Below are 27,846 nucleotides of genomic sequence, written 5' to 3' on the forward strand. Positions count from 1 at the left end.
CTTGGACGGTAGGCCAGCGGGGGTACTTGGCGAACGACCGCCCGGTATGCCCTCAGTGGAAAGAACGGATTCATCTCCCAATCCAGAATTAGTACAAACAGCTAAAAACAGATTGATCCAAGCAAATAAAAGAGGCGAGTTAGCGGAAGAAATCAGAATCACGCTGATGAAATTGAGCAGCTAAACCAAGAAATCGCAGCTTTAGAAGATCAGTTAAACCAAAGTTCGTTTAGCTTTTGATCTCGACGATAAAAAAATTAAATCAGCTTCACTGCTCGAGGGGCAAAGACAAGCTTTAGATGAAATCTACGAAGGGAATCCACCAACTCGACCTACCACCACCACCAACTCCCCCAGGAGACCCAGAAGAGAATTAACTAAAAGACTGTTTTTGACGGGGCTAACTGGGCCTATGTACGACAGACTTTATTCGCGAAGCTCATCCGAATCATTACCTCAGGGTCAAAGAGGAAGCATCGTGGTATCCCCCGGTTATTACGGCATAGACTGGTTTCACTTTTTGTTAAACTCGATACCAGGCGTTTCTTTTCAGGTTCACTCGGAATCTAAACGGGTGACTTTGGCCATTACGGACCCCAATCTCAAGTTGAGACTAAACAAAGAAGTGTCCAAGCTATTAAACTTACCCAAAATAAAACTTTTACCCAACGTTATTTACGAAGGCAAGTACGATTTAAACCCCTTGAAACTCGCGTTTATTCATTGCAAACAATTAAATACATTTGACAACTTTTATAACGTGATAGCTGTACGTGATAGCTACCGAGCCTCGCACCCGTAATCACAGTGAAACGCCTAAAAAGTTAATCGACAGGAACATCAGTGAATTGACTTTTTCTGTTAAAAACGACAGAGGTGAGCTCTTGAATAACATCGGCAAAATTTTAATCGAGTTAGACATTTTTTAAAACGCGTAATTATAAAAGTAATAAGATGACGACTAACATATACCCGGAGTTAAAAACTTTAAACTCGACTGAACAAGCGGAGACAAAGGTTTACAGGCTAAGAAAGATCGAAGAAATTAAATCCCAAATCCAAAGAGAACGCGACGCGAGGGAAAATAGCTACAAAAAGATCAAACGACTCTTAACCGCGCTCGGATACGTGGAATATGGAGTAGAAGCACTGGGCGCCACATCGGCAGCCGTAGGCATTCCCGCCATTTTGGGCGTCATTACCGGTCCCGTTGGACTTGTGATGGAAGGAATCGCTATCGGTGCGTTTGGCGCTTACGCGATTCTAAAGTACGCCTCCCGTAGACTCACCCACAAAACTAAAAAACACGATCAAATTCGAATTTTGGCAGACGCTAAATTAAATACCATCGAAGAATACGTATCTAACGCGATTGCAGACGGTGACATATCCCAGGAAGAATTTGTCCTTATTTTATCCGAGCTGAAAAAGTTTAACGAGATGAAAGAAAAGATCAGATCGCGTACGTCTACAAAATTGGAAGAAACTAAAGCTCACAGCTCGCAAAGCGAGCAAGAATTTGAACGTCAAGTCAACGAAAGAGCAGAAGCGCTGGCCAACGAACGAGCAGCGGTTTTAAAAAAAGATCTTATGAAAAAACTTGGCGAATAAGTTTTACAAAGTCGGTTGAGTACAAGCGTAGCGGGTACGACCGGAGGGAGAACGACCGGAGCGAGTACGAAGAGAATCCACCCACTTATCGAGAAGCGACTATTCCAACGGCACCTGTAAAAGACTGGTAAAGATTATTTTTAAAATTCTTTTAAAATAAATGGGAGGCAATTTTAGTAGTCTAAATATTTTAGTAAACGAAGACAATTCATTTACAGCCGAGTTTCCAAATTTAACGCACGCGTATAAATTACCAAAAGTAACTACGGATGAAGCGGTCAATCGCTGGTCTGCCGAGGCGATATCGTTTTACCAAAATCAATTTAATTTTGCGGTCTATTGCGCGACGACGGCCTGCGGTGTGGGCTTTGATCTACTGTCCGACCCTAATCCATACGTCTCGGCTTTATTTAACTTTCACGTGTATTACACCGTACGAAAAATATTTTACGACTGCGTGATGCCCATTCCGAGCAACGACGTATTTGACGCGTTACACAATAATTACGACAATCGGAAGTTTACCGACACGTGTCTTTTATACGGAGTAGACCCGAATAAATCGTATAAACAAACGAGAGACACTTTGTCGAACGGATTAGGGACAGCTTTTTATTACAACAATGGATACGTACCCGTTCCGGGTAAAAACTACGACGCGCACGACTTACACGTGACCAACGGTAAATACGCGGGATCTACTTACATGGGATTTGGATGGGCGAAGCCACCTAAAGGCTCCGGTCACGCGAGCACATACACGGTTACCTGGATTTCACAGTCGGACGCGGTTACTTTGGCCTGGTGGGACTTCGTTCCTAAAAAGTCTCGTTTGACTGACGTGGGAATCACCAAGGTAAATGAATCAATTCGAGCTTACGTCTACGCATTACTAGGGGCACAGGCGCAGACCAAGACCAGCGTTTTGGCCACCGGCACCGGATTAGACGCGCGACGGCAATTTATTACGATTGTGGAATCTTTAATTAATTCGGGTCCCGATCTCGAACAGTCGATCGACCAATATCAAGATTCGCTACAGTACGCAAAAACGCCTTTAAACTTCGTAGTTGCCCCAGGTTTGTACCTGGTGCCCTCGGATATGGACTTACGCATCGGTACGTTTGAGGGATACAACAATAATTTACAAGTCGCGACTGAGGATATGAAGACTGGATACATACCGAGTTTGAATAACGGAACGAGTACTAACGAAGAAGCGATTCAACCAGAACCGACAGTGTTACCGAGGAAGCAACCAGAACCAGCTTGCAAAGCGAGCACGCCTTTAGACGCCCACAATGAAGAAAAACTATCATTAACCGTTGGAGCCGTTGCAGTGGGTGTCGTCGGGTTTATGTTATACAAGGTTTTCACTTAAACGTTTTGAATTAAGGCGTAAAAAAAAAAATCTCACCCCAAATTTGAATTGAGATTTAATTTTTTTTTTACTTTTTACCCATTCTTTTGCACGTATGTCAAAAGCAGAACACCTGCGCCCACGAACAAGGTCCACACGTGATCCGCCACCCATCCGACCGCTTTACTCGCTACGTTAAAAATCCAACTCAAAATGCTACCGATGATCCCGGGCAAAGCGTCCAGAGCTTTCAACCCAAGTTTCTTCAATACGTTGGCTAAATTTTGTAATTGCCGTTTGATCCAATCGGTAATTCCTGGTTTGGAAGGAGGTTTAGGCGTTGGTTCAGGAGTTGGTTTAGGCGTTGGTTTAGGAGTTCCAACAGCTCTGACGCTGGCCACTATACTACTAACGACGGTACTTACCGCTAAACTAAAAGCCGTTAAGATGCTCACGATTGTGACGCCTTGTTCTCTAAATATCGTTCGAATCTTCTCGCGTAGTGTCAAATCCGAATTCATGATCTTTTCGATCGTTTCCTTGATGCGATTAATTTGGTTTCTCAATTGATTGGTGTTTCTATTGATGACTTCTAATCTACCCCGTCTTTCGACTCGTAAGTCGTCCAATTATCGTTGCAGTCCCGTACGTTCTTCTTCGGATGTCGCTTCTTCCAACTCGGCTTCGAATTGTTGAATTTTTGCGTCTAACTCATCTAATTTACCTTGATTTAAAATTAATTCTCCTTTTACCGTTTGTAACGATTTATCTAAAGCGACGAGTTCTCTGTAATTTAACCCTTCGGTTTGAACGTCTACGTCACGGGTGAGGTCTTCCACGATGTCGCTCGCTAGATCTGCTTCTTGGGGTATTTCTACCAATTCTATGCTCTCGGGATGAAGTTTTGCGAGTTTACGAGAGACCCGAGCAGCTTCTTCTTTTGTTTTTCCGGAAACGTAATGACGCAAGCCTAAAACGCGTCTTATAAAATCTGTGTTTGTTCTTTGTCTGATAGTACTTAGGCTAAGAAATTTACTATTATCGTTTTCTTGGGTTAAAAGAACTTTTTTGCCTTCAAACTTTACGTACAAGCGATCTTTACTATCTTAATTAAAAATATTTGGATCTTTAATTTCTGTTTCGTAACCAGTTTCTTTTTTGATAGCTGTGTAAAAATCGTTCACTTTAGATTCACGTAACAATTGCCTAAGATCCATTAAGTTGACTTGTCTTGTTAGTTCTGTTTCGTGTAAAGGATCGACGTCTTTAATTAACTCGTTGTATCGCTTTTTGATACATATATTTCATCTTCTTCGTCTGGCCCAACGTCAATAGGATGTGTAAAATTAGTGTCTTCTATAAAGGACGTTTCTTCTAGCGTTGTATCAAAGGTATCGTCCCATTCTAAGTTATCTTGGTAGTTTATTTCTTGATTTTCCAAGAGAGGTATTTCCTCGGGATCGAATCCTCCTTCTGCCATTTCTTTTATAGTATACGTTTTATATTTTTTTTAAGCGGTGGGTAGGCTCGCGGGTAAAATACCCTGCGCTACCAACCAACCCTGGGTGGCTAGTGCGCCGCTGGACAACGCGGTTAATTTTAACGCGTCTTCGGCGGACAACCTATTTAGATCCGGTGGTTTAATTTTAAATAGCTTACTCGATAGCATGGCGTATCCGAGTGAGATTCCCGAAACGACGGCGCCGTGGTAAACCGTATTTGCGATTCCGTTTACGTCGATTGATTTAGCGTTACTCATATTTATATATAAAGAACTTTTAAATGAAGCGGAGCGTGAAACGACCAAAGGGAGTATTCAATCCATGTCCAAAATTGGTTCTTGGTTAGGAATTATCGCTTTTGGTTTTGGTTGAAAAACTTGTTGAGAGGCAGAACACTTGTTTCTCCAAATTAAGTAGATCACAACCCCCGTGACCCCCAATCCGCCGAGTATCAAGCTTCTGTTCTCTGTAACCGTTTGATAGATCTTATTTTGGTTACTCTCTTCACCGTTAGCTTCGTCCGCTAATTTCATCTTAACGAGTTGTTGCTTCATCTTCTTGTTATGTTCGGCCAATTTTTTACCTTGTTCTACGCGTTTCGGATTTTTGGCTCGTTCTACTCGCTTAGTAACTGACTTAACTGCTTTCTCCGGTTGACTCACTTTGTTCTCGTTCTCGCTGTTGTTTTGTTGCTGGCTCACTTCCGTTGACATCCTCTTTTATAATAAGAGAACTTTTGTTGAATTCTAGATGTTTTGTGGTAATCAACGCTGCTGTAATTGGAGATAGGTACACTCCGTATTTGTAACAAACCTCGGTAAGTAGTCTACCCATGGTCTGACCGATGATAGGGTCGTCGTTTAAATCTTTAGTAAGCGCTTCCTCTGATTTTAAGCTGACGTTGAATCCGAGTAGATCGATCGGAGTAGCTATTCCTAGCAGGCGAGAGTACAAACTTAAAATAGCGTGACCAAGGGTTCTGACAATCCTTTCCCAAACTTAACTTCGTATAAATTGAACAGCTTTTCTTGATCTTTGGGTGGCATAGCTTCAATTTCTTTGATCGTGTATTCTTTGCCTAAGTATTTTTTAGATTCACCCGACGCGGCTATCGCGCAGAGGCGGTCTTTTACGTTTGAGGTCGATTCGTTTGAATCGCTTTTTGATTCGGTGAGTATACTTTTGATGTCATCCATTTAATTATATGCGTTTTAAATTTGTTGTAAGTATACTTTAGTCGTATGTACTCAACTGTATAATAAGTTGAGTTGACTGCGATAACTAGCTGGATAAGTAGTTCAACGTATTCTAGCACGGTTATCATTTAATATAAAGCAAATAGAATTTAGTTACAACCGAGCTGACGTAGCCCGATTGTAACAAAGTAAAACAAATAAATAACTAGCTAAAACATATTGTAACAAAGCTATTATTTTGTTACAACTAGGCTGAGTTATCCCGATTATAACAAAAGTTAACTAGTTTTATAGTAATGGTGTGAGTACTCGATCTCTAGTTTATCCGACTTTCTAGCGTTGTTACATTTTAAGCAGCAGAGGACACAATTCGATTTGATGTGTCCAATTCTATTATCTAGCCGCTCGATGGTACAAAGATCGTCTCTATAGTCTAAAAATTGCATTTCGACATTGCAGTCCGGATAGAAACAACGCGGATAATCTTCAATTAGTCCACTGCAAAAGTCTGTATCGATAAATCGGTCAGGATCGAATCGATTATACTTCTTATCTGGTTGGCGACAATGGTGAATCCAACTCCGAATCGTTACCTTGATTGGATCAAAACAAATCTTACAAAAATATCTACTTATCCCGTGCTCACAAATCGATGTTCCGTCACATTTAACGCATTGTTTTCTTAGTTTCCCGTGCAGGCAGATACCCGAACCGTCACATTTAGTGCACTGATGTCTTAATTTACCGTGTTCGCAGATACCTGAATCTCCGCAGTCAACGCACTGATGTCTTTGCCTGCCGTGAGTACATTTGCTTCGTTCCTGTCGAGCGCGTATCTTAGCAATACAATTGTCGCAGTTTAAATTAATTTTACCACTTCTTTGTACAGAGAAGTTCGTTAGGTCCAGGAGACTACGACACATTTTACATTTCTTGTTCTCGATCATATTATTTAACAAACGTAATTAAAATTTTTTCCTCATTTTTATTTAATGAAATAACAAGCCGGAGGCTCCGTATTCAACACCAATTTACTAAACCGAACGTTGCGTAGATGCCTTTTAATTTCTTCTCTCTTTTCATCTGGTACAACGTCGTTTTCGTCCAGACATTGGTCAAAGGACGATCTATCTTTACAATGAAAAATTGCGGTCCAGGCAGTATTTTCTCTGAAGTCTTTTAAAACGGAATTATACTTTTGCGTCAGAAGCCAACACGAATGGTTATAATGTCGACCCGAGAACGCCATTTTAGACAAAGCACACGTACTGCTTACCTTAGACTTCTTACGATACTTAATAAATTGATCGGCTGCGCAATCGTCGATGATAAACAAAGTATTTATCCCGTCGAATACTCTCTGATAAAGTTCGATTGCCTCGTTTAATTCTAGTTTCTCTCGATCTAAATCACATAGGTAAACATTTTCGTCGGTGTACACCCACAGTCGTTCTAAATACGTTTTATTCTTAAGGAGGGTCGGGCATATAATTACGATAGCTTCAAACGCAAAACGATACTCGGTCTCTAAAAGATTTAAGATCCAGTTGGTCTTACCCGACCCAGTCTTACCCACGATCAAGGCACAGTGCGGATTTTTAAACATCTGACTCATTTTTAATAAACCAAATTTTTAAAGTTTCCGTCCTCCACCGTTAGTTGAGAATCCATCCCCAGGAACACGTACATCGTCAGCGGTCCCGCGGTTTCGGCCGTTCGTTCCATTTGTATAGATGTGTCCCCGCCTCCACCGAGAGGTCTGCCCGATCCGTGGGCGGAATTGTCGTCGGAACTTCGGAAGTCGAGCCACAAACCGTACTTGTCTTTCAGATAGTCCGCCATGTCTACTCCCAACAAGGATAAGTCCGAGACGACCCCTCTAGCCAATTCTGTATCCGAGTCTCCGAAATATTTAGTGACTTCATTCCAGTGTTGATATTCAAACAGGCCCTGCGAGTACAATTGATTAGGTCTACCTTCAACTGTCACAATCGTCTTAGTGATATGCGGATTATAAAATTTTTGCGGGTTGCGGGTCGTCGGGTCTTTAAACAGGATCAAAATTCCTTTTAGACTTCTAATACTCTGGTCTGTGCTAATGTTCCATAGCGTGTCTGACTTGTTTACCGCTTGCTTCTTCCACGAGTGAATCCGGTCGAATAGATAATACATCGTCTTCTTGTTTTTCAAGGTTCGCGCCAAGTATTCCAAGGTCAGATCCGAAATTTGATATTCCGCGGCAGTATCTGACGAGTTAACCACTTTGTCGTGCCCGTTGAAAGTTAGTTGATACGTCAGAGGCTCTTTAAACCACGAAGGATAAAATGGGGTATGATCCGTCAACATAGGCGTGTCTAGTGGAATCGCATAACGATTTTTAAAAGCATCGGCGATTGCCTTTTTCTTACCGTCGTTTGCGGCAGCATTAGCATCGTCAGCCCCTAGACGTATCTTGGCTACGTTTTCTTTCTCTAGTCCAAAATACGCCATATTTTTGGTCTGCGACGGGGGTAACCAATTATCCTTAAAATTGTGAAATACGTCCGCATCCCGGTAACTTACGATTTTATTTCCCTGGAGACTTATATTTATTTCCGACACCAGGTTTCTCGCTACGTTGTTATAAACAGTCCTGCCGACGTCGTCGCCGCCGTCTAAATCGAGTTTAAAAGCCAACTTTGCCGTACCGTGTACAATGACGTCGTCAGTGCCTAAAGCGGGGAATTTTACGTTTAACGTGTGACCCGCGTCTACCGTACTCGGGTTATGCGTAATGGTGACTTCGCGTCTTTCGCCTTTGATCGCGCGAGGAACTTTAAGTCTGCGACTCGGGTTAAGCTTTTTGGTGTATTGTTGCGACATATTTACTTTTAATATATAGTAGTTTTATTAATACGATTCTTATTTTATCATTTTAAAAAGAAAAGAAAACACGACTAACGTTAAACCCGCTGCAAAAAACAGATCTTCGTATTTTTCACTTTGGGAATTATCACCGATGTGATCTATATCGGCGCGCATATCACCCAGCATCTGCTGAATCTCTGTTTGGTCGGTTTGAATCTCGATTAATTTATCTTTAATTTCGTTATCCATATTTAATTTAACCTTATTTTAAAAATGGCTAGTGCTTTAATGATGGTTGGAGGAGCGATAGTAAACGCCTTGGCATTCACGGGCTCAAATTTTTTATTTAGCAGTTTATCAAAAAGTAAAGTCGACGAAGAACGAAAGCGACACGACCTCGCGTTAGAGCAACTGGCGCAAGCAAAACAAGAATGGGAACAAAAACGCGTACACATGCTAGACTTTTTGAACGAACGAATGCGACAAGAACGCGCGAGTCAGCAAACATTTGTAAACGTAGACGACGCCCTACGAGCTTATTCGGAATTAACCGGTAAGAGTATTACCCCGTTACCGCCAGAGCCTACTTTGTCCGATTTTTACGAGCCTTCCGAAGATCAAAAAATTTCCGAGTTTGTTTGGATTATAGGTGGAACTGCAATAGTCGGATTGTTGGCTTATCGATACTCCCTTCGGTCGTAACTCGTTCCACTCGCTTTGTGTAACTTATTTTAAAATGGACCAAACTTTTAAAAAACTATTTTACAGTCCACAGGGTTACTGGCGAGGAGAAAGTGCTGTCGATCGCCTCCACGAAAAGACTGGTGCGGACAAATCGATCGTCAGAAACTGGCTAAAAAAGCAGGCCGTTTGGCAAATATATTTACCCGCACCAAATTACGTACCCAGACCTACAATGTTACAATCAGAATCGGTCGAACCTAATTACGCGCATCAAATGGACGTTTTGTATTTACCCTGGGACCGAGTTAAAAGGAAAACGTTTAAGTACGCTTTAACCGTAGTAGACGTGGGTTCGCGGTATAAAGAGGCAGAACCGTTGAACAGTAAAACTGCCGAGCAAGTTAGCGAAGCGACCAAGAAAATTTTCAAGCGATCACCTCTAACCTGGCCCAAATTCGTAATGGTAGACTCGGGGTCTGAATTCAAAGGTGAGTTCAAACGGTTAATGACAAAAAATAAAGTACAAATTCAAGTGGGTGAACCTGGGGTACACAGATCTCAAGGAATCGTGGAAAGGTTTAACCGTACTTTAGCCGAAAGGTTATTTGGACACCAATACGCTCAAGAAATGTTAAACGTGGGTGTGCGTAACGTGGAATGGGTGGTGCGTTTGCCTCAGGTCGTGAAATCGTTAAACGAGGAAAAAACGCGTTTCATAGATGCCGTTCCTGCAGAAGCCGTCATATCAGACCGAGTGAAACAAGAACCGAGTGCACCTGTAAGAACTACCCAAAGAGAACTTCCTCCAGACGCGGTCGTCAGGTACCTCTATTACCCGGGCGAGCAAGAGGGCGGCTCCGTCAGAAGGGCAACGGTTCCGATCTGGTCTGTGGACGTCTATCAAATTGAAAAGCGAACTAGTCAATTTAAACGAGTGAAAGGAAAACGCGTCAAAACGGGTCCAACATTGTACTACCTATTAAACGGCCCGAATAGGAGTTTCGTCAAAGAGGAACTTCAGGTAGTACCCGAAGACACCGAATTACCGAATTAGCTTATGCCCGTAAGCTAACGTATCGATTCCATTTGATAGTATGTAGCGCTTTGTATCCAACGGCGACAGACTAAGTTTATTTTGTGAAATGGTGAACACTTGATGTTTATCCGATCTAAATAGTTGTTGTTTATTGCAATAATGCGTTTTGTCAAATAGGCAGCTTTTATACATCTCGTGGGTTAAGCTTTTCTCAGTTACTACTTTGGAAACCCCTTTCGCCTTCTTTAAATTGTGATCGGTTATTAAGATCGAATACATTTTTGGCCTGATACAAACGGCTTCTAAAATTGTTTTGCCACCAAATTCGTCTTTCATTTTACCGATGACTTTTTATTTTTGACGCTGTAAAGCGGATGATCTGGCGGGTAATTACTAAAGTCAAATAAATTACGCTTTTCGTTTAGGTAACCAGTTAAATCGTCGGAGCTTCGCTCGATTTGAACTAATAGAGAATCAGTGTCTGTGTAAAGTAAATTTACTTTTTCACCAAAAGTTGATTTTAGTTCGTTGTTGTAGAAATCGTCATTAACGTTTTTGAAATATCAAGAATACTTACACCGCAATATATTGGCTTATTTAATTTTGTTTTGGTTCGGTACATCTCCACAAACGAAAGAGAACAATCCCCAAATGGCACCGTCGATTTATAATTCGGTTTATAAGTTAATTTTTTGTATTTGTCGGCGTCTTGTTCGTCCCTTAGGAGGTGGCCGTCAATTCGATATCTAACATTTTCCATCGTCTTGCCAAAGACCGAATTGTTCATCAATTTGAAAAAGTCTTTCTCAAAATCATTTTTTGCTTTCTTGCGCAATTTCGTGTTTTTGTCGATGTAGCTCTTCATCCACGGCTTTTGGCGGAAACGCAGTACCCGATGAACTTCTTTGATCCACAACCCTAGTTTGAGATATTTTTGCAATGTACGATAGTGAACCACGTATTTTCGTTTGGTGTCCAAAGTAGCCACTAGTTTGTCTACCGAGGTCACTTGCTCGCCATTACCAATTAAATCCTGTTGATAGCTCGAAAGCCATTCGTTTGGTACCGACATGTTTTCAGGTGCGAGTGGAAAGTCATTGTGTTCGTCATGGTGACGTTCCGGGTAATCTAAAGAGATCTCAAACATGTAACCGTAGTCGTCAGTTAGTCGCAACTCTTGGATGTAATAGTAAGTAAATTTTTCTAAGTCTGTTTCCCAGGTAAATTCCCCTACGGGCAAATATTTGCTCATCGCCCAGCCGTATAAATTATTTGCGTCTAGGTACATGATCTGTGACTCTGGCTTATTGGGGTCGTAATCGGGTAATTCTGGACTATTAGCTTTCGCATATCGCTTTGCACCCACGCTCGAAATACCACCTCTTTTTGCCCTTTCAAAGAACAAGTGCTTGTCGATGTCGGTTAATAGTTCCAGTTGGACGCCAGAGTATTTTAAGAGGGCGTCCCACGACAGGCCCGGTGACGTATAATAGTTGGCCGGGTCAAGGCCGTAGTTCTTCTTGCATACCTTCCGGAAGTTTTCAAATACACCCGCGAGCAATAGCGCATCCGTTTCCACGTATAGGTCGTGGTAGTCGCCTAGATTTTGGCAATTAAATTTTTCCCATACTGTCTCCGCACGAATGTATTCTTGCTGGGTTATCCCTCCCTGCTTCAGAGAGCTATAGAAAGCGTCTACTGGTGGGAGTTTTGTTTCTTGAAATCGATCAAAGGAATCGATGTACTCATAAGGATAAATTCCTTTTTCCAAGAGTAAACTCGTCCTCCCTTCGGTCGTACTCGCTGCGCTTTTGTTTTCTGGAAACCTTTCGCAAAGTAAATTAAAATCATCGGGCGAACAATTTTTAACCAACCGATCCAGCGAAGCCGCCATAAAATGAAAGGAGTCTAAAAATCTGAGTTGGCCAAAAGAAAACGAAATGTAATTTTCAGTATTTTTAGCGATCAACTTAATTGATTTCCCGTAAAATTCATGAGCGCCTTGCATGATTAAATGTGCGTCATATTTCTCCAAGTTGTGTAAGATCACCGGAATAGGTGTTTGATCGGGCACTATTCTTAACTTGAGATTACAACTAGCGTGCGCTGGGCCTCGATATTTACCCGTCACGTGGCAATGATCCCTAACCTTTCTAAAATTGTTGATGGGCTTTTTGCAATCTAAACATTTCCACTCTTTGAACTCTTTGCATTCTTTGCCTTCAACTTTAACTATACGACAAAACTTGATTTTTTCTTCTTTTGTCTCTGGTATTTTTGGAATATCACATTGACAGTGAGATTCACCCGCTTTCGCCCGATCTATCAACTTTTCGCAGATCCAACATCTATTACATTGTTCGTAAATTTTTTGTAATTGATCGTTCCAAATCAACGGCTCTTTGTTTTTAAACGTTTCGTTTATATTCTCTGTTTCCTGAGAAAGTGACCCTACAAAATCAACAGCCGCGTCTTGACCTCTGGATGTTTTTCGGCTAGTACAAACTCCATCGCATCTGACGACAGCGTATGAGTATCCACAAGGCTTGTGAATCTGTGTTTTAACCGTGTTTGTGTCTGCTGGCGGTAATTTTTCTAAAACAGACTCAAAATCGGCGTAAATGACGAAAGGCGCGTCTTGCTTATTTTATAATTTTTGAACTTGAGTATATTCTCGCCTTTGACTGGCATTTCGACTTTACACGTGGGAACGTTTAAGCCTTGACAATCTTCTTTGTGGCTGGCTAACTTTTTTTCCGTTAGGAAAGGCGTCATGCACTTAAAACACCAGTATTTTTGGCCGTTGTGATGATCGATATCACTCGTTAACCGAGAAAAATTTTTAATCCAACAGTAGTGATTTTTGTCACCTTTGTTAAATAAAAGTAAATTGATCGGTTCTTCTGGCCGCTTGCTTTTGTGGAGAATGTAAAGACCGTCTTTTTTGGTGTAACCAAACACATTGATTGCCAAGCTATTTAGCGATTCGATACGTGGAATTTGTGAAATCGGTGTTGGAAAGCTTATGTTTGTAAAATTTAGACTGTCTGCTTCTGACCGGTAAGTCGAAGGTCGCTCCTTATTCATTTTATATTTTGGATTTGTTTCTAGCTGGCTTTTGACTCCGTCTGAATACAGCTTTAAAGCTGCTCTCAACGCCCATCGGATACATTCTTGATCTTTATTTTGTATCAAGTCGTCTTCATAGAAGCGAGGAATTAACTCCCAATTACGAAAATTATTTTTAAAACGCCATATACGTTTAATGTCTACTTCCTCGAGTTCTTCAGGTTGTGTATAAGCTTTAATCGCATTGATAAAGTCCTGTTTGACGTATCTGTCTTTGTTTGCATAAGGAATATTATATTTTTGTACCGTTTTCAACAGCTGCCGATATGACTGACGCGGGAGATATCTAAACTGTTTTTGATCCTCTTTGATAGCGTTTATTAGTTCAAATCGTGTATGGTGTTTATTTTTAGGTGCCGGTAGCGGAACGTTATACCGCTTGACAAAATCTTCTAAAAACGCCTTCTTAAATCGAGTAAAATATTTTAGTATTGGTCTGTGTAGAAGGCTGCTCATGTCTCTATTTATATATAGGTTTCTAAAATTTTTATCATTTTTTCTATCGACTTGACTTGACATGTTTTTTATATATAGGTCATTTATTTAAGGCGGTTTGTTTTGCTTTGAACAGAGCCAAGGTCACTAGTTCAGACCGGAAAAGCAAGGGGAAATCCCTTTTTGTTTGTGCAGGCCGGTGCCAGTCACGAGTTGTTTAGCCAGCGAGCTAGCGAGCGGCGCCGGGGTCAAAAGTTGAGTGGAAATCCCCTGGTTTTTTGGGTCGATGTACTACCCAGGGGTTTTGATCAAAAACTGGGGTTTCACGTCATTTCTGGATTTTCCCATTTTTTCCCATTTTTCCCCACCAAAAATGTTTCGAGGGCTTTTTGGGTCGTATAGGTACCCAAGGGTTTTGAGCAAAAACCGGGCAAAAGGGGCGTGTGCTCCAGAACTCTCACTTCTCTACTACTCATTGCAATTAGACCCTTAAACAAGTTGCATGTATTCTGTATTAAAAAAATGTTTTATTAGTTTTAACCCTCTGAATTGTGCAAGGGTGTTTAGTTTAATGTAGTCTGAATTCGTTTTTTTACACAGGCATGCTGCAATACCCCCTGACTAATCACATGCCCAAAAGCAAGTGATTATCTTTATAATAAAGAAGTAATTGACATTCACAGCAACTTGGTTACCGAATCAAAGTCACATACAAAAGTACTCTCCACCACGCAAAAATGGCCCATGAATGGACAACCAGTGACAAAGTGAACACCTGTTTTGTCAAAATGATGTGCATGAATGGTTTCTGTAGAGGGATGCCGTCCTTATTGACTATTGAAAAGTAATGATTGTAACTTCTTTATTTCGTCCTGTGACATTGATCTCTGCGTAAAACTTAAGGCTCATTCTGTTACGTTCTGTGACTTTTGATCCAGTAACTAAAATGCTGTGCATATCAATTTCTTCTTTGTTATAAAGATAATCACTTGCTCTTGGGCATATGATTAGTGAGGGGTATTGCAGCATGCCTGTGTACAAAAATTGTTTATTTCTATGGAGTGAATTTTTATGTGCGGCCTTTGACAGAAGTGGCAAGTTTCTTTTGCTGTCCAGTGTATTTTTTTCGTGAAATGGTAGTGCTGACAATGAGTGAATTGTAGAAAACTAAGGATTTGTCTAGTTTATACATTACCTGAGGGCATATTAGGGCCCGACAAACACCTAATTTAGCATTGCTGCAGACACAGAGAACAGACTGTTCACTGCGTGCATTATAGGTTTTGGTTGGCGAACGGTCCATTGTTGACATGAGGAAGGAAGCTCCAGGTGAACAACTCTGTTTCTATACTGGTAATTCTGAGTAATTCATAGGCAGTTATCTGACCTCAGCAGTTACAGTTATTATGGTACATGAAAGGTATCTGTAAAAATCAAATTGAGAAAAATATACTTCACTCTTTGAAAATGTATACGTCTTTGCATAAGTAGACTTTTGTGTGAGGCAATTGCCGACTGTGATATCGACAATTATGTCAAGAAATTATTTGAAAGTGGGTTTGGCTGGAACGTCTTCACAAAGTGAATAAATGCGGCGAACCAAACTTTTTCACGTCTGTATACAGTTGGTCTAAGGAAAAACTGTACATAAATATGTGGTCAATATGAAGTCCAGCAACAGATGAGAATACACTGAATTGGTTTGAACAATTCATTTGTTCGGAAGTAAATTTTTGAATTGTTCAGGAAAGGCAATGTCAATTTTTTTTCCACTTTCTGCTCCCATGACTTCCGACGGATAACAAAGAATATTGAAATAATGGAGTAATAACTTTTTAAAACTTAGAAATGTTAGAAAACAAATATTGGAAATATAATGTGAACAAATTTCACAGCAAATTAGTGAGTTCGTATGCACCATCAACTTTTTCTTTCAAATACACGGACAAGGTTTCCAGACTGATGAAGGAATACCCTTCTCCGCTGGGAATATGACTCAAACAAAGATTGCGTCCTGCAAAGGGTGTGTACAACCCAACAGATACATGTAACATAAACAAACAACAGCCTCGGAGAAATGAAAAAGGAAACCATGCCCATTTGTAAACAGTAGTTTATATGTCTAATGTTTGGTATTTTATTCCAAAGTATTCTCTTTGCTCTGTAAAAAAATATATACAAACTACATTATATACATGTATTAAAATGAACATGGTGTGCATTTATGTTTAAAAAAAACAGTACTCCATTGTCAACAAGTAAATTACATGCACGTTTGTTCCACGACAAAACTCTTACATTTGACATTCAAACAAAATATGTATAAAGACTCAACACGTGCTACATAAAATTGCTTGCAACTTAGTGAGCCTTTGAAAAATACAACTAGTTCCGGTATTTCGAATATACAACAAATAAATAGTCACTTGTAACAAAACAAGTACACTAGTTGCAAAAGGCCTCAAAGGTCTTGTACATGTTACTTCCATGGGGTGTACTTCTTTTGAATGATGTTGTAAAAGCAAAATTTCACAGAGGCATGGAACATCCTGGTCTCTTTCAGACACCAATGGAAAGTGAGACTACATGTAATTGACTTGTGTGCACAAATGTACAGGTACATTGCAAACATGATAACACTACTGTCCAAAGTGAGCGTTTTGGGAGAACTCTTCAAAAGACACTGGTTGGAAAATTAATAGAAAATGTATACGCTTAAGGACAGCTGCATCTGACAGATGATATCTTTGGTTTAACAGTTTCCAAAGCTGCATTATAAAATACTATCCAAATACTGAAATAGTCCAGAATGTTAAGTTAATACTGAACCAAGTTGGGAAGTGCTTTTCTTACTCTCAATACTCCAACATTTAACCTAATGTAATCTCCTACGTTAGGATAAGTGGACAACTTGCATTGACTGTCATATTTATCACTGCGGAAGATAAACCCTGGAGCAGTTTTTGTTATAAAGTCACCCCTCCATGACAGTCACTACCGATGAAGGATTCGTTAACCCTCATGAGACATACATACACCATACATGTAAATCTAAAAAACCTGGATGCACAACATTTCCTCTGACAGAGTACAAACTATTGGACTGGCGGAAAACAATCTCACCAGGCTGTGAAGATTGACCACGAGATATATTGGCCAAGCAGTTAAGAGAGATCTTCTATATACTGCATTGCCATGCTCACAGCATGTACAGGAGGCGTTTCAGTGAGGGATTGATGACACAACCATCAAGTTTCCAATCCAGGGCAAGGAAATCTGCATCTTCCACTCGCTCCTTTGCTACCAGGCTCTCCTGATCAATGGTGTCTTCAGTTCTGCAGGAAAAGAAAAAATGACAAAATCGTTAAGGCTAAACCTCCAGTGAGTTTTGACTGGAAAAGTGTTACAAAAAAATGACTTATGAAACAAACACCAGTTGCATTACATTGTTATGAAGGGTTTGCATGGCTGCCATCTTGCAAGCAAGTGCGTTTGTTCCACATGCTATACACAGATGAGGTTTCCCTATGGAACAAAGAACAGCCCTGCAAGCTAGCTATGCAAAGCCTCTGTAGTTAAGTAATCTAAAAGTCCATGAGATCCCAGAAATCATCTTTGTGTCACAATCTTAAACGCATCCAGTAAAGTTGCCACTTGACTTTAGCATTTACAGATTTCCACCTGACTTTTCTATTCACTGCATTTACAGATTTCCACCTGACTTTTCTATTCACTGCATTTACAGATTTCCACCTGTCTTTTCTATTCACTGCACGTTTGACTTCTTTCTCATTGATCCTTATTGACCCTCAAGGTCCACAGAACAGAAATATGGCAAATCATATCAGACCACTGCCAGGACTAAAATACTGCAAATGAATTTTTTTTGCGTATGAAGAAGAGACTGAGAATGTAAACATAAAATCAGAATCTTAACTAAGAATGCAAGTTGGACGGTACATTCTGTCACAAAGTCATGTTTCAAACACATAGCCCCTACTCCATTTGCACATCTTCAACCTTATCCATTCTGTTTTATCTGAAAGGTTAGAAGTTTTCCATTTCCTATACTCACACATAATCGCTGTAGTGTAACCGTTCCAGAAGAGAACAGATGGCACAGAAGAGTTTGGGACCAAAGTGGGTGAAATTGTCTGCTTCAAGCAGTTGAAGTGCATCTTGGATCTGATCTGTGTTAACAGTATCCACCAGAGCCTCCAAGACAGCAGTGTTGAACTCCTGAAATGAAGAGAATGGGCAACGTGTACGTTTATGTTCCCAACCATTCAACTGAATACTGAAAGAAAGTATTAACTTTTGACAAGTACAAGCTCCAACTATGCTGAGCTTGAAGTCAGAACTGCTTATTTATTATTAATAGCCAGAATTTGAAGGAACATGCTATTTTGTTTTTCAAAGAACATGTATATGTACCTGTGAATGGACAAAGTGCCAGACCTGTCATGAAATAAGAAATAACACTTATTCAAACATCTCCTAAAATTCTGGCTCGTATTAAACCTGTTTCTGCAAAGTACCGTAGAAATTTGTAATTTGTGATTGTGATTGGTAAAGTTTTAAGCTCAACAGCTGCACTACGTCATCCATAAGATTTTCATGTTCACAACCAAAATCTTCATGTCAAATGCAAAGATCAATCATTTTTTTACCTCCCCTATCCTTCAACACAAATGTGTGTTTGATACACACATGTAGCTAAATCACAGGTACCTAAAAATTTTCTTTCAATGGCCGAACTTAACCCTGAAAGGATTTGTACATAATAGGCTCCACCTACACAGGACTGAACTTTTCACAGTATTAAAGCACATTATTACAAAGGCTGAATTTTCCATCAATTTCCTGGTTCAAACTATTCACTCACACAAACAAGACTGGATCCATTTAAATACAGCGGATTGAGCAGGGCTATGGCCCCCTCTGTCCCTTTGTAGTTCTGTATTTCAATAAACCTCCATCCGCAACTACAGACACACCGTCAGCTACAACCACAGTGTATCAATTCATTACCTCACCACAGGAACCAGTTTCACTTCTAACATTTCCTGACCGAGGACTGGATAATAACTCGTTTCAACTGCATATGTTCTACAGAAATTCAGGTATGAAAGGAGGGGACTTCAAGACTAGGACTTCAGGATAAACTTTTTTAGTTTTCATTTAGTACATGTTGAGAAACTATTCGGACTCTATTAAGACATTTTGCCAACAATTCACCTGCACGTACAAATACTATATGATGTTTACACTTCTTTCTTTCACAGGTCAACATCTATTGAAAGTGTTCATGCTCAGCTTTGCGGGGACAGGATGACAACTGGATTTCAGCTGCGATATAAACTACCCACATGCAGAAACGAGCAAAAAGTCTCTCTCAGAGCAATACTAATGTGGTCATCAGCGTCTGCTGTAGAGTCCACAAAAGCAATTCTGTTGATCTTTAAAATCTTCATCTGGTTGCCATGCAAACAGTCCCCTTATGTATTGCCGTGATTACTCAGTTTATCATTTGAAAGGAATTGCACGAATCTCACAGAGCAGAGACTACATCTGCATGCTTCCACTGTCTGAGACACCTCTCAGAGGTTTGATCAGTTTTGCAAGCAGTATCTGGGAACAAATATTTCAACAGTCCTCTCAGCAGAAGAGTGATTTACAATAACTCTACTCAGAAAATATAAAAGGTGAGTGCCACCAACAATGGAAAGTCAGAGATCACAGATGTGTCAAGCCTGTGATGAGCAGAATCCTGCTGTTTCAAGATGCATGGATTGCGAGCACTTCCTTTGTCAAGAATGTCAAAGTGCCCATGAACGTTTGAAACAAATCAAATCGCATCGAATCTACACACTCCCTCAGCTCCATATGAGGGAGCTTAGTAACAGCAAGAATCATCTGTGGCAAGGAATCCCAAAATGTGGACAGCATCCAACCATGAATCTCAGTCTGTACTGCCCAAAATGCGAGCAGCTGGTCTGTGCAAAATGTCGACTCGAGGACCACGGCAAACACGGACCCATCGGCCTGGGAAGGGCAATCACTGAATGCAGACAAGGTGTAGAGGAAATGACTGCCCAAATCCAGGAGAACATGCAAGGACTCAGCACTGTCATGGAAGCTGTGGGCCAAGTCCAGCACAAACTGGACAAACTGTTTCAGGATACTACAACCAAACTCTCCAATAAGGCTGACCACATGGTCGAAGAAATCAGAGAAGCAGAGAGAAGCCTGAAGCAAGGGGTTGAGAGTATCTATAAGGAGAAGGTCAAGCCCTTTGAGAGTGCTCGAGCCATCAACAGCAAAGAATTGTCCCTGGCCCAGAAAAAGCTCCAAGAAGTGAACCGACAAATGTCTGAGGCAACTGATTACGAGATTCTCAGTCTCAGGCAGACACTCCTGCAAAGTCTCAGGGAACTGATAAGCACCTGGAAAAAGCCTGAGATAATACCTGATATGCAGTTGGCTGTAAGCAACTTTTCAGAGAGATTGGGGTTATTGGCAAGTCAGGGCATGCATCCAGGACCTGGCAGACAGTTTCCGAATGATAAACCCCCATGTCAATCACATCAATCAACAAGATCACCGACTGCTGAAACCTCACAAAGATGTGAACAATTTCCTCCTGGACAAGATCTACTTGGACCTACAAGAACAACTTCACCTGAAGAACCACCGAGGTCACAGTCATCTGAAACTTCAGTCAGCCCCACACAATACCAACTAAGAAGACAAGCACCACAGATTCCAGCGAGAGTGACTCCAGCTCAGAAACTGATGAGGCCTATAGGGCAGTCTCCAGGCTTTGAGCCTCCTGTGCAAAGATTTGGGACTCTGACTCTCATTGAAAATGATACAAAAGGACATGAAGAATTGCCTCAAAAAGAAGTGTGGAGATTTGTAACCAAGATAAAGAAATTTGGGTCATCAGAAACAAAGTTCAGATCTGCATTTGGCATTGCAATGTTCTCCACTGGCGACATTGTCACATCAGATGTGGGAAGGAGGCAGCTTGTCAAGATTACCAATGCTTGCTCCACTAAATCCCGTTACTCAAAATCACTGATTGGGAAGAATGTCACTTTGCCGCCGACCCATGTGGCTGTGAACAAGAATGACCAGCTTGTTGTCCTGATTTCTCCCATAGTGTTGATGTTCACCAAGGAAGGCCAGTTCATCCGGCAGTTCCTTCCAGGGAGAACAGAGTCTAAAAAAGCCCCAACGTGCCTGGCAGTGGATGACAACAATCTGATAGCAGTTGGCTTTGTAGACAATGATGAGATAGCCCTGCACAATGTAGATGGAACCCTTATCAAGATGCTGTCTGCCCCGCTGATCGGTCAATATCTGATTGCCAGCAAGCAGAAGTTTGTCTACACCAACTCCACAAGAAAGCAACTTGTATCAGTGGACTACAACGGTAATGTGGTATTCTCTTTGGATATGCAGCTCCCAAAGAAAGGCAAATACATGTATGCATGCCCCACTGGAATCTGTTCAGGTGCAGATGGCAGCTTGTATGTTGCCATTAAGGGATCAGGATCAGGCAAAATTTACGAGTACACCCATCCTACTACTCTTGACGAGCCTATCTTGAGATGTGTAATCGCTGACTATACTAGTCCAGTGTACTGCATCACTTGTAATCTAGAGGGTAATGAGTTGGCTGTCGCTACAGGACGGGCCATTCACATCTATCGACGTGAGCCCACAACAATCAAGAAACGCAGGTAACTTCACATTTCTCTTCAGCCCAGAGGAACACTGTAACCCTTACCAGATTAATCAGAAATGTTGGAACTGCAGGTCCTGCATTCTATGCTTCATGCGGTCAATGCGGCCAATTAATGGCAACACAGCTTTGTTTGTACAGATCCAGTCAGAAATTGTTCACCCACACCACAGATCTCAGTTCCAAATCTGATGCCTTCTGGGTTTGACATCCATGTGAAGAAAAAGTGCACAGAAGTGCACTTTGTTACTATTCAACATTGTCTGGGCTTTTTCTTGATGTCTCATACCTCCCTACAAAGCTGCGCATTTCCAGCTGGTATATCTTTCAAATTGCGATTTCCCATTAAACTTTGTCATCAATCACTGAAAGATTTTTGGCTGATGCGACAGCCGTTTCTTTGAAAAGCTGACACATTTTCTCTCCTTGCACAAAACCCTGTTTAACTTGGAGGAGTGTTTTTTCTAGTAAAAATGAATGTCACACCACCAAAACAGAAGTTATAGAGCACACACATAATGCAGCACATGTTTGTGCACAGCACACATTCCAGCCAAATGTAAAACATCACAGAATATCATATTGCCAAAAAGCAACTCTTGGAGAGAATATATTACATATAGAAGAAAGGAATTTCATCGGGAACATCATTTCACCAAAACAATTTGTGCACACACACTGCTAAGTGCTAGTTATTTAGCTTCATTAACAAGTAATCAAATTTTTTTGTGTCTCAAAATTAACTGATCAAGTAAAGGACATGCTAAAATGTCAGATGTCCAAAAATCACTAATTACCCAAATATCTGTTTTTGCAGCAGATTCATCTCTTCATCAAAACGGTGATGAACTTTATAGGGCACTGTTACTGTAATGTGAATCAGGATGACACATTTCAATTTACAATATTGGCTTATTAAAAAGCCTGTCAGAGAAAAGATTGCTTGTATTACCATATGCCTACACAAAAATGAATTGACAAGAAAAGGAAATTTTGTACCCCAAAATATAAAAAATTTCACCACATTCTTGTGCAAAACTCAATGCAACTTTGAGTTTTTCTCTCTCAAATGGCCTCAATTTTGCTCATGAATATGGAGGTTCGTATTTGCATAAAAGGCAAAAAGCCATCAAAATACATTTAAAACAGCACAACAAAAGCTGAAATTAAGTTTAATTGAAATATAAAGGTACATTTTTAAGGGATGTAGTAAAATTAAATTCTATGGCACATAATCCCTTACATTACAATTTATTCTCAACTTCATGAACATATTGTTTAATGTTAACCCCGTGAAGTGGTAATACAGTACCTTTGTTTCTGGTTTGTGGAAGTCTGAATGCATTTGTTCATTGCACATGGTTGCTTGCTCTGCTACCTCTTTTGCTATTTTCAGTTTTGAAGCATTTATGTGATTAGATTGATTTGGAATCAATTTTCCTGTTTAAAATAGAGACGGAAGTTCAGCATGCCCAATGTTTTTTGTGTTAGTCAGAGACTTACTTGAAAGTGTCTGGTTTAGTTGTACGTTTAACCTTTTAATATTTGGAATGAGGAATTCTTTAATTTTCTTCCAACTGAAAAAGGGGTTTCTGAATTGAGCTATGGAATGCTTCAATCAGGGAGAGATCAGAGAAACCAACTAGTCTAAAACGTTAGCCACTGGGGAATTTGACTTGCTTCATAAATTTCAAGTGAAAAAGACCCCCCAAGGGTTTTGGGGTATACAAAGCACAGTTTTAAACCCACATTGCCCATACTACCTGGATCTTAAAATATTAAAGGAAACTTAGTGAGAATGGAAATGCTGACACTGAAAACGTAGGAATGTTATGATAATGAAAGAACTTTTATGATATGATGAACTTTTACAGTTTTTATAGTAAAATAGAATACACAGAGATTTTTGATTTAGTGGAAGATTTATGGTGTTGATATTTGACAGTAATTTCATAAAAAGCAATATAGAGCAATATTTCATTCAAATTTAATCAAGTTGTTATTAGCCATGTACAAATATCCAGTTTGACAGGCATAGTTTGTTACGGTGGATTTCTCAAGTTTGTTATGGTGGATTTGTCATGTTTGTTACGGTGGATTTCTGAAGTTTGTTACAGTGGATTTCTCATGTTTGTTACGGTGGATTTCTCATGTTTGTTATGGTGGATTTCTGAAGTTTTACATTAAAGTGGATTACAAAGAGATTTTAGTCTTTTACTGGAAGAATTTCTTGCCAACATGTGGCATTAACTGTACATGAACCATAGAACACTTTTTCAAGTTTTCTAGCTGAATTTCTTTTTCTCGGCATGAGTTACTTGTCACTGAAGTGTAAGAGGCCCAATTCCAGATAACTACCTTATTATCAAAATGCAATGTTTTTCACATTAAGATTATCAGACTTTTCCATTTTTTACTTGATTAAATGTTAAAAACAGATGATTCATATTTTGCTAAGAAGGCAATCCATTCATGGGATGACAGAGTGTTTCAAAGCTTAAGTTTCAAGCCAAAAATCTTCTTAATATGGTGTAAAGAATGCATAATTTGAATCTTAATAAGTTCAATAATTACCTTTTGTTACATAACTGACAAGGTATGTCTACTTAGTACCAGTTGATAATTGCATTAACCTTTACTGTTAAGAATTTTCTCAAACAAATGTGATGTCTTTATGACCTCTTTCCTATTTTACATGTTTTTGACAATGTCTCTACACAAACTGGGCCAGTACCGGAATGTACAATGTACATGTGCGAATGATTGTGCCAAGGTTTTACGAGGCACAAGCTCTATGACATAATCAACACATTCTACCGAGATGTCCATAACACACTGCCAAATTTCTTATAAGATTCTGTTCAAATTCTTATACATAAAGCAGCCAGGCTCAGTCTAGGCAAACTTGGGGGGATTAGTGTGCTCTATGTGTGACATGTAAAATTCAGTAGATCAGAAGGTGTCTCACGCAAGAGAATTAAAGAGCAAATATTACTGTAATTCAGAGTCCCTGATAAATTTAATCTGCGGTAACAGATGTCTACCAGATGCACACAATGCACACAAACACCAGCAATTTCCATGCATTTACAATATTAATAATTCTCTTGAAAGCATGAATAATGTGTGGATAAATAAATGTGCATTGAAAGACTATGCACAGACTTACACATGTGCTCTTGGTGGATTTTTTTAGACAGGCTGATGATTGCTAACATTTTGCTAACTGAAAGCAGGTACCACCTACAAGGTTTCTTCACTTGAAGAACCGGCAGGGGATGGTGATAAGTTTGGAATGGGGCATTTACCAGAGACATGAAAGGCAAAACAAGTGTTATCAACATTCTACTGGCAGTAATGGCAAATACTCCTTGTGGATATGGGGGGCCAAGGAGCCTCCCCTCCCTCCCTCAAAATGTTTCTGTTTTTGAAACAAAAATGAGACAGAGACAATTTTCTTTCCTTGCCTTGCAAAAGTGTTTCAATAACAAAAAAATTAACTTCAACACTCAGAAAGAGCACAGGAGGCCACAAAAAGGGATTTCCAATCTTGAGGCCCAACTACAACCACAACCTTTGGTTCCAGACTTGCTCTTGGAAAATACGTGCTAGAAACAATTCCGCATTCCTGCATACACAGTTCCAGATTTATCAGCATGTGATATGATCTCATACAGGCGGTGTATCTACCCTGGAATTCTGTCCATAGAAATTACATCATTTCTACATAATTTTTTTCCAGGGTATGGTAAAACAGCATTTATATACTTCAAGAAAATTAAGGTCCCTGGTACCCTATGAAAAAAAAGCTCTTTGGGTCACAGCTTCAATGCAATAAGTGGTAATCTTTTGGAAAAAAAGGTGACTTTTGACCTTTTTATAAGATTAAGAAAAATTCCAAATCTGCAAGACCACTGGGAATTCCCTGAAAACTATCCCCTGGAATTTCCAAACTTTAAAACTAACCCTATGTCAAAACAGTTCATGCTTGGCTTACAGCAAACTATACTGTAGGTGTATAAACAAGAGTGGAAAATATCAGACCCAGGTGAAGTACAGGCATGCAAGGCACTGTGCTTTACAAATGAATCCCGGAAACAGACAAGCAAGTTGAAGTTCTGGTTCAAGTAATTTGAGGTGTGCCAAGCCGTGAACAGTCTCAATCATTCTCTGGACAACTTCCTTTAGGGATTCAGGCAAATGGCACAGTTTAACAGCAAACGTCTGAAGAAATTGTTCAGGTATGTGCATTTTGTTTCTCGAGTGTAAAATGGAAAAAATATGGGGCCACCATCCTAAAAGAGATTGATAGATTGATGTTTGTATAGAAAGTATGGAAAGTAGGGGGCTACAGGTAAGAGTCATGATAGAATGTACTGAGCCAACTCCATGTATATCCTTATTAAAGTACCTGATTCAGCTAACATTTGATGCATAGGCTGGGACAAGATATATGAAGCAAAGCTCACACGAGGACCAGCCAGATTTACCTTTGTGAGACCGAAACGTAACAGGTACAGTATGTACTGTGTCTAAGACTGCAGAAAAATTAAGTCGTGTGTGATGGTCTTTTGTGTGAATTTAGAATAAGGTTTATTAGTCTAAAAGTTAAACACTCTGAAATCAACACATGGCTTGATAGTCTGACAGTTCATTAATCTAAAAAATAGCACCCAAGCTTCTAGATCAAGACTTGGCTTGTACTTTTCTCAGATCTGTTATAATTTATTTTTCGACAACTGAAACCTCTTGTCAATTCAGATAAATAAACGTTATTGATTTGGATGATTAAATCTTCAGATTATTTGGCCTTTTTTCTTGGAATAATGAACTATTTTAGCATTAACCAACACAGGTGCATCCTAAAGAACAGCTATTCAGGTCCTGCCAGTGTAGGCATCAGTATTAATGGGTCCCTGACTCAAAAAAGCCCTCATAGATCAGATTAATTCTCTCAACACATCTGAGCAGTGACACTTCTCATCTGTACGTGCTATAGACTGAAAATTTCTATCCTAAAAGATAGACCCAATCTGCTCCCCATCCAAGTTGGACAAAATATTCTTTGATCTAGCAAATTGAGGAACATCCTCCTCTAAGACCCAATACAATCTCTGCTACTCTGGTAACTCTCTTTTCCAAGGTGAACAAACAGAGTAACAGCTCAATGTCCTTTCTAACTCTCATGCTGAAGACTAGTTCTTCATGTGCGGCATTTGGTGTTTTTACTGTTCACTTTTTCTTTCAATGATCATCTTGTGGCATCTTGTTTTCTGGCCACATGTTTTATGTTTCCTTTTTTTACTTTATGTGAAGGTGTATTTTTAAATCAGCATTGTAAACTCCACTTTAATAATCTAGCCTTGGAGCTGCAAATTTTGAGTGAGTTTAGAAAAAAAATCTACCTATGAATGTATTTACATGGTTAGCTATAATCCTGATTTCTAAGCACTTGGGGAGGAAGAAAAATTGCATTCAACAATGCAAAAATGAGGTATCAGTGGCAGCAAAAAGGTGACATTTAACTGAAACTTGGCTATTATCTAAAATTTGCCAGCCGGAGCTCTGAACATGTGAATATGCGGCAATGCTGTGTGGGCGTAGAGTAGCAATCACTCGTGTAAATCAGCTCAGTGGCCACAAAAGATTTCAACAGTAGTACAGTGGAGCTTTAATTTAAGCCAATTGAAGGGACTTGCTGTATTGGTCATTTTAATGGCTTACACTTTCAGGTGTGGCAGTCTGTGCATTGAGCACATTTCAGTGAGAACAGTTAACACTTTTGCATAGGTTAAGTTCGATCAAGGACCGCTAGTTAACTAGTGGTTGATTTGTGACATACATGTACCCAGTGCATGTGCAGTGATGTTGAAATGCGAATGACTCTAGTCAACCATTGTCAGGTCATTAGGCCGAAGGGGAGAAAAAGTGGCCGCAGGAAGGGCAAAACAGCAAAAATTACAGTGAAAATGGTCATTTTCAAGTGACATACTGTGTTTCCGGCATTTTTCTTTAAACTGGTCCTCTCTGCACTGCGCTGTTAAAAATGGTCTATGGCAACCAATGACCTCTATGGCAACCTCGGTAGGCTGGTGGTGAATAGTTGACAAGGCTAGTCCAACCATCGTTGACTGGCAACATGGGGGGAAAAAGGCCTGTAACAAAATTATATCCTTGCCATTGAGAATTTTTACGAGGGAATGTCACACATGTTTGCAGGTCAGTCTTTGATGGAAGAACTGTGAGCATCATTAAGTCATAAAGATGGCATCCGGCAAAGATAAGATGGCCAAGTC

At 40.1% G+C, this 27,846-nt stretch overlaps 1 protein-coding gene across 5 annotated transcripts in view; it reads right to left on the reverse strand.

Annotated features, from left to right (window-relative positions):
* The window catches only part of LOC110986353 (uncharacterized), a 73,218-nt gene that overhangs the window by 23,929 nt on the left and 21,443 nt on the right, over positions 1 to 27,846 (reverse strand). For 4 of the 5 annotated variants that reach the window (XM_022248159.2, XM_022248157.2, XM_022248156.2 and 1 more), the window contains 2 exons: positions 17,876 to 18,039; positions 15,913 to 17,135 (listed from right to left, as the gene is read on the reverse strand). The exons of the other annotated variant lie outside the window; for it this stretch is intronic. In XM_022248159.2, the coding sequence (XP_022103851.2) occupies positions 17,000 to 17,135; positions 17,876 to 18,039 (300 nt within the window). In that variant the 3' untranslated portion in view covers positions 15,913 to 16,999. Of the gene's footprint in view, positions 1 to 15,912; positions 17,136 to 17,875; positions 18,040 to 27,846 lie in introns of those variants that run through there. 5 annotated transcript variants of the gene reach the window in all.

This window comes from Acanthaster planci, linkage group LG09, assembly GCF_054643075.1.
Source record: "Acanthaster planci isolate LZ-2023a linkage group LG09, COTS_SCS, whole genome shotgun sequence".
Lineage (NCBI taxonomy): Eukaryota > Metazoa > Echinodermata > Asteroidea > Valvatida > Acanthasteridae > Acanthaster > Acanthaster planci.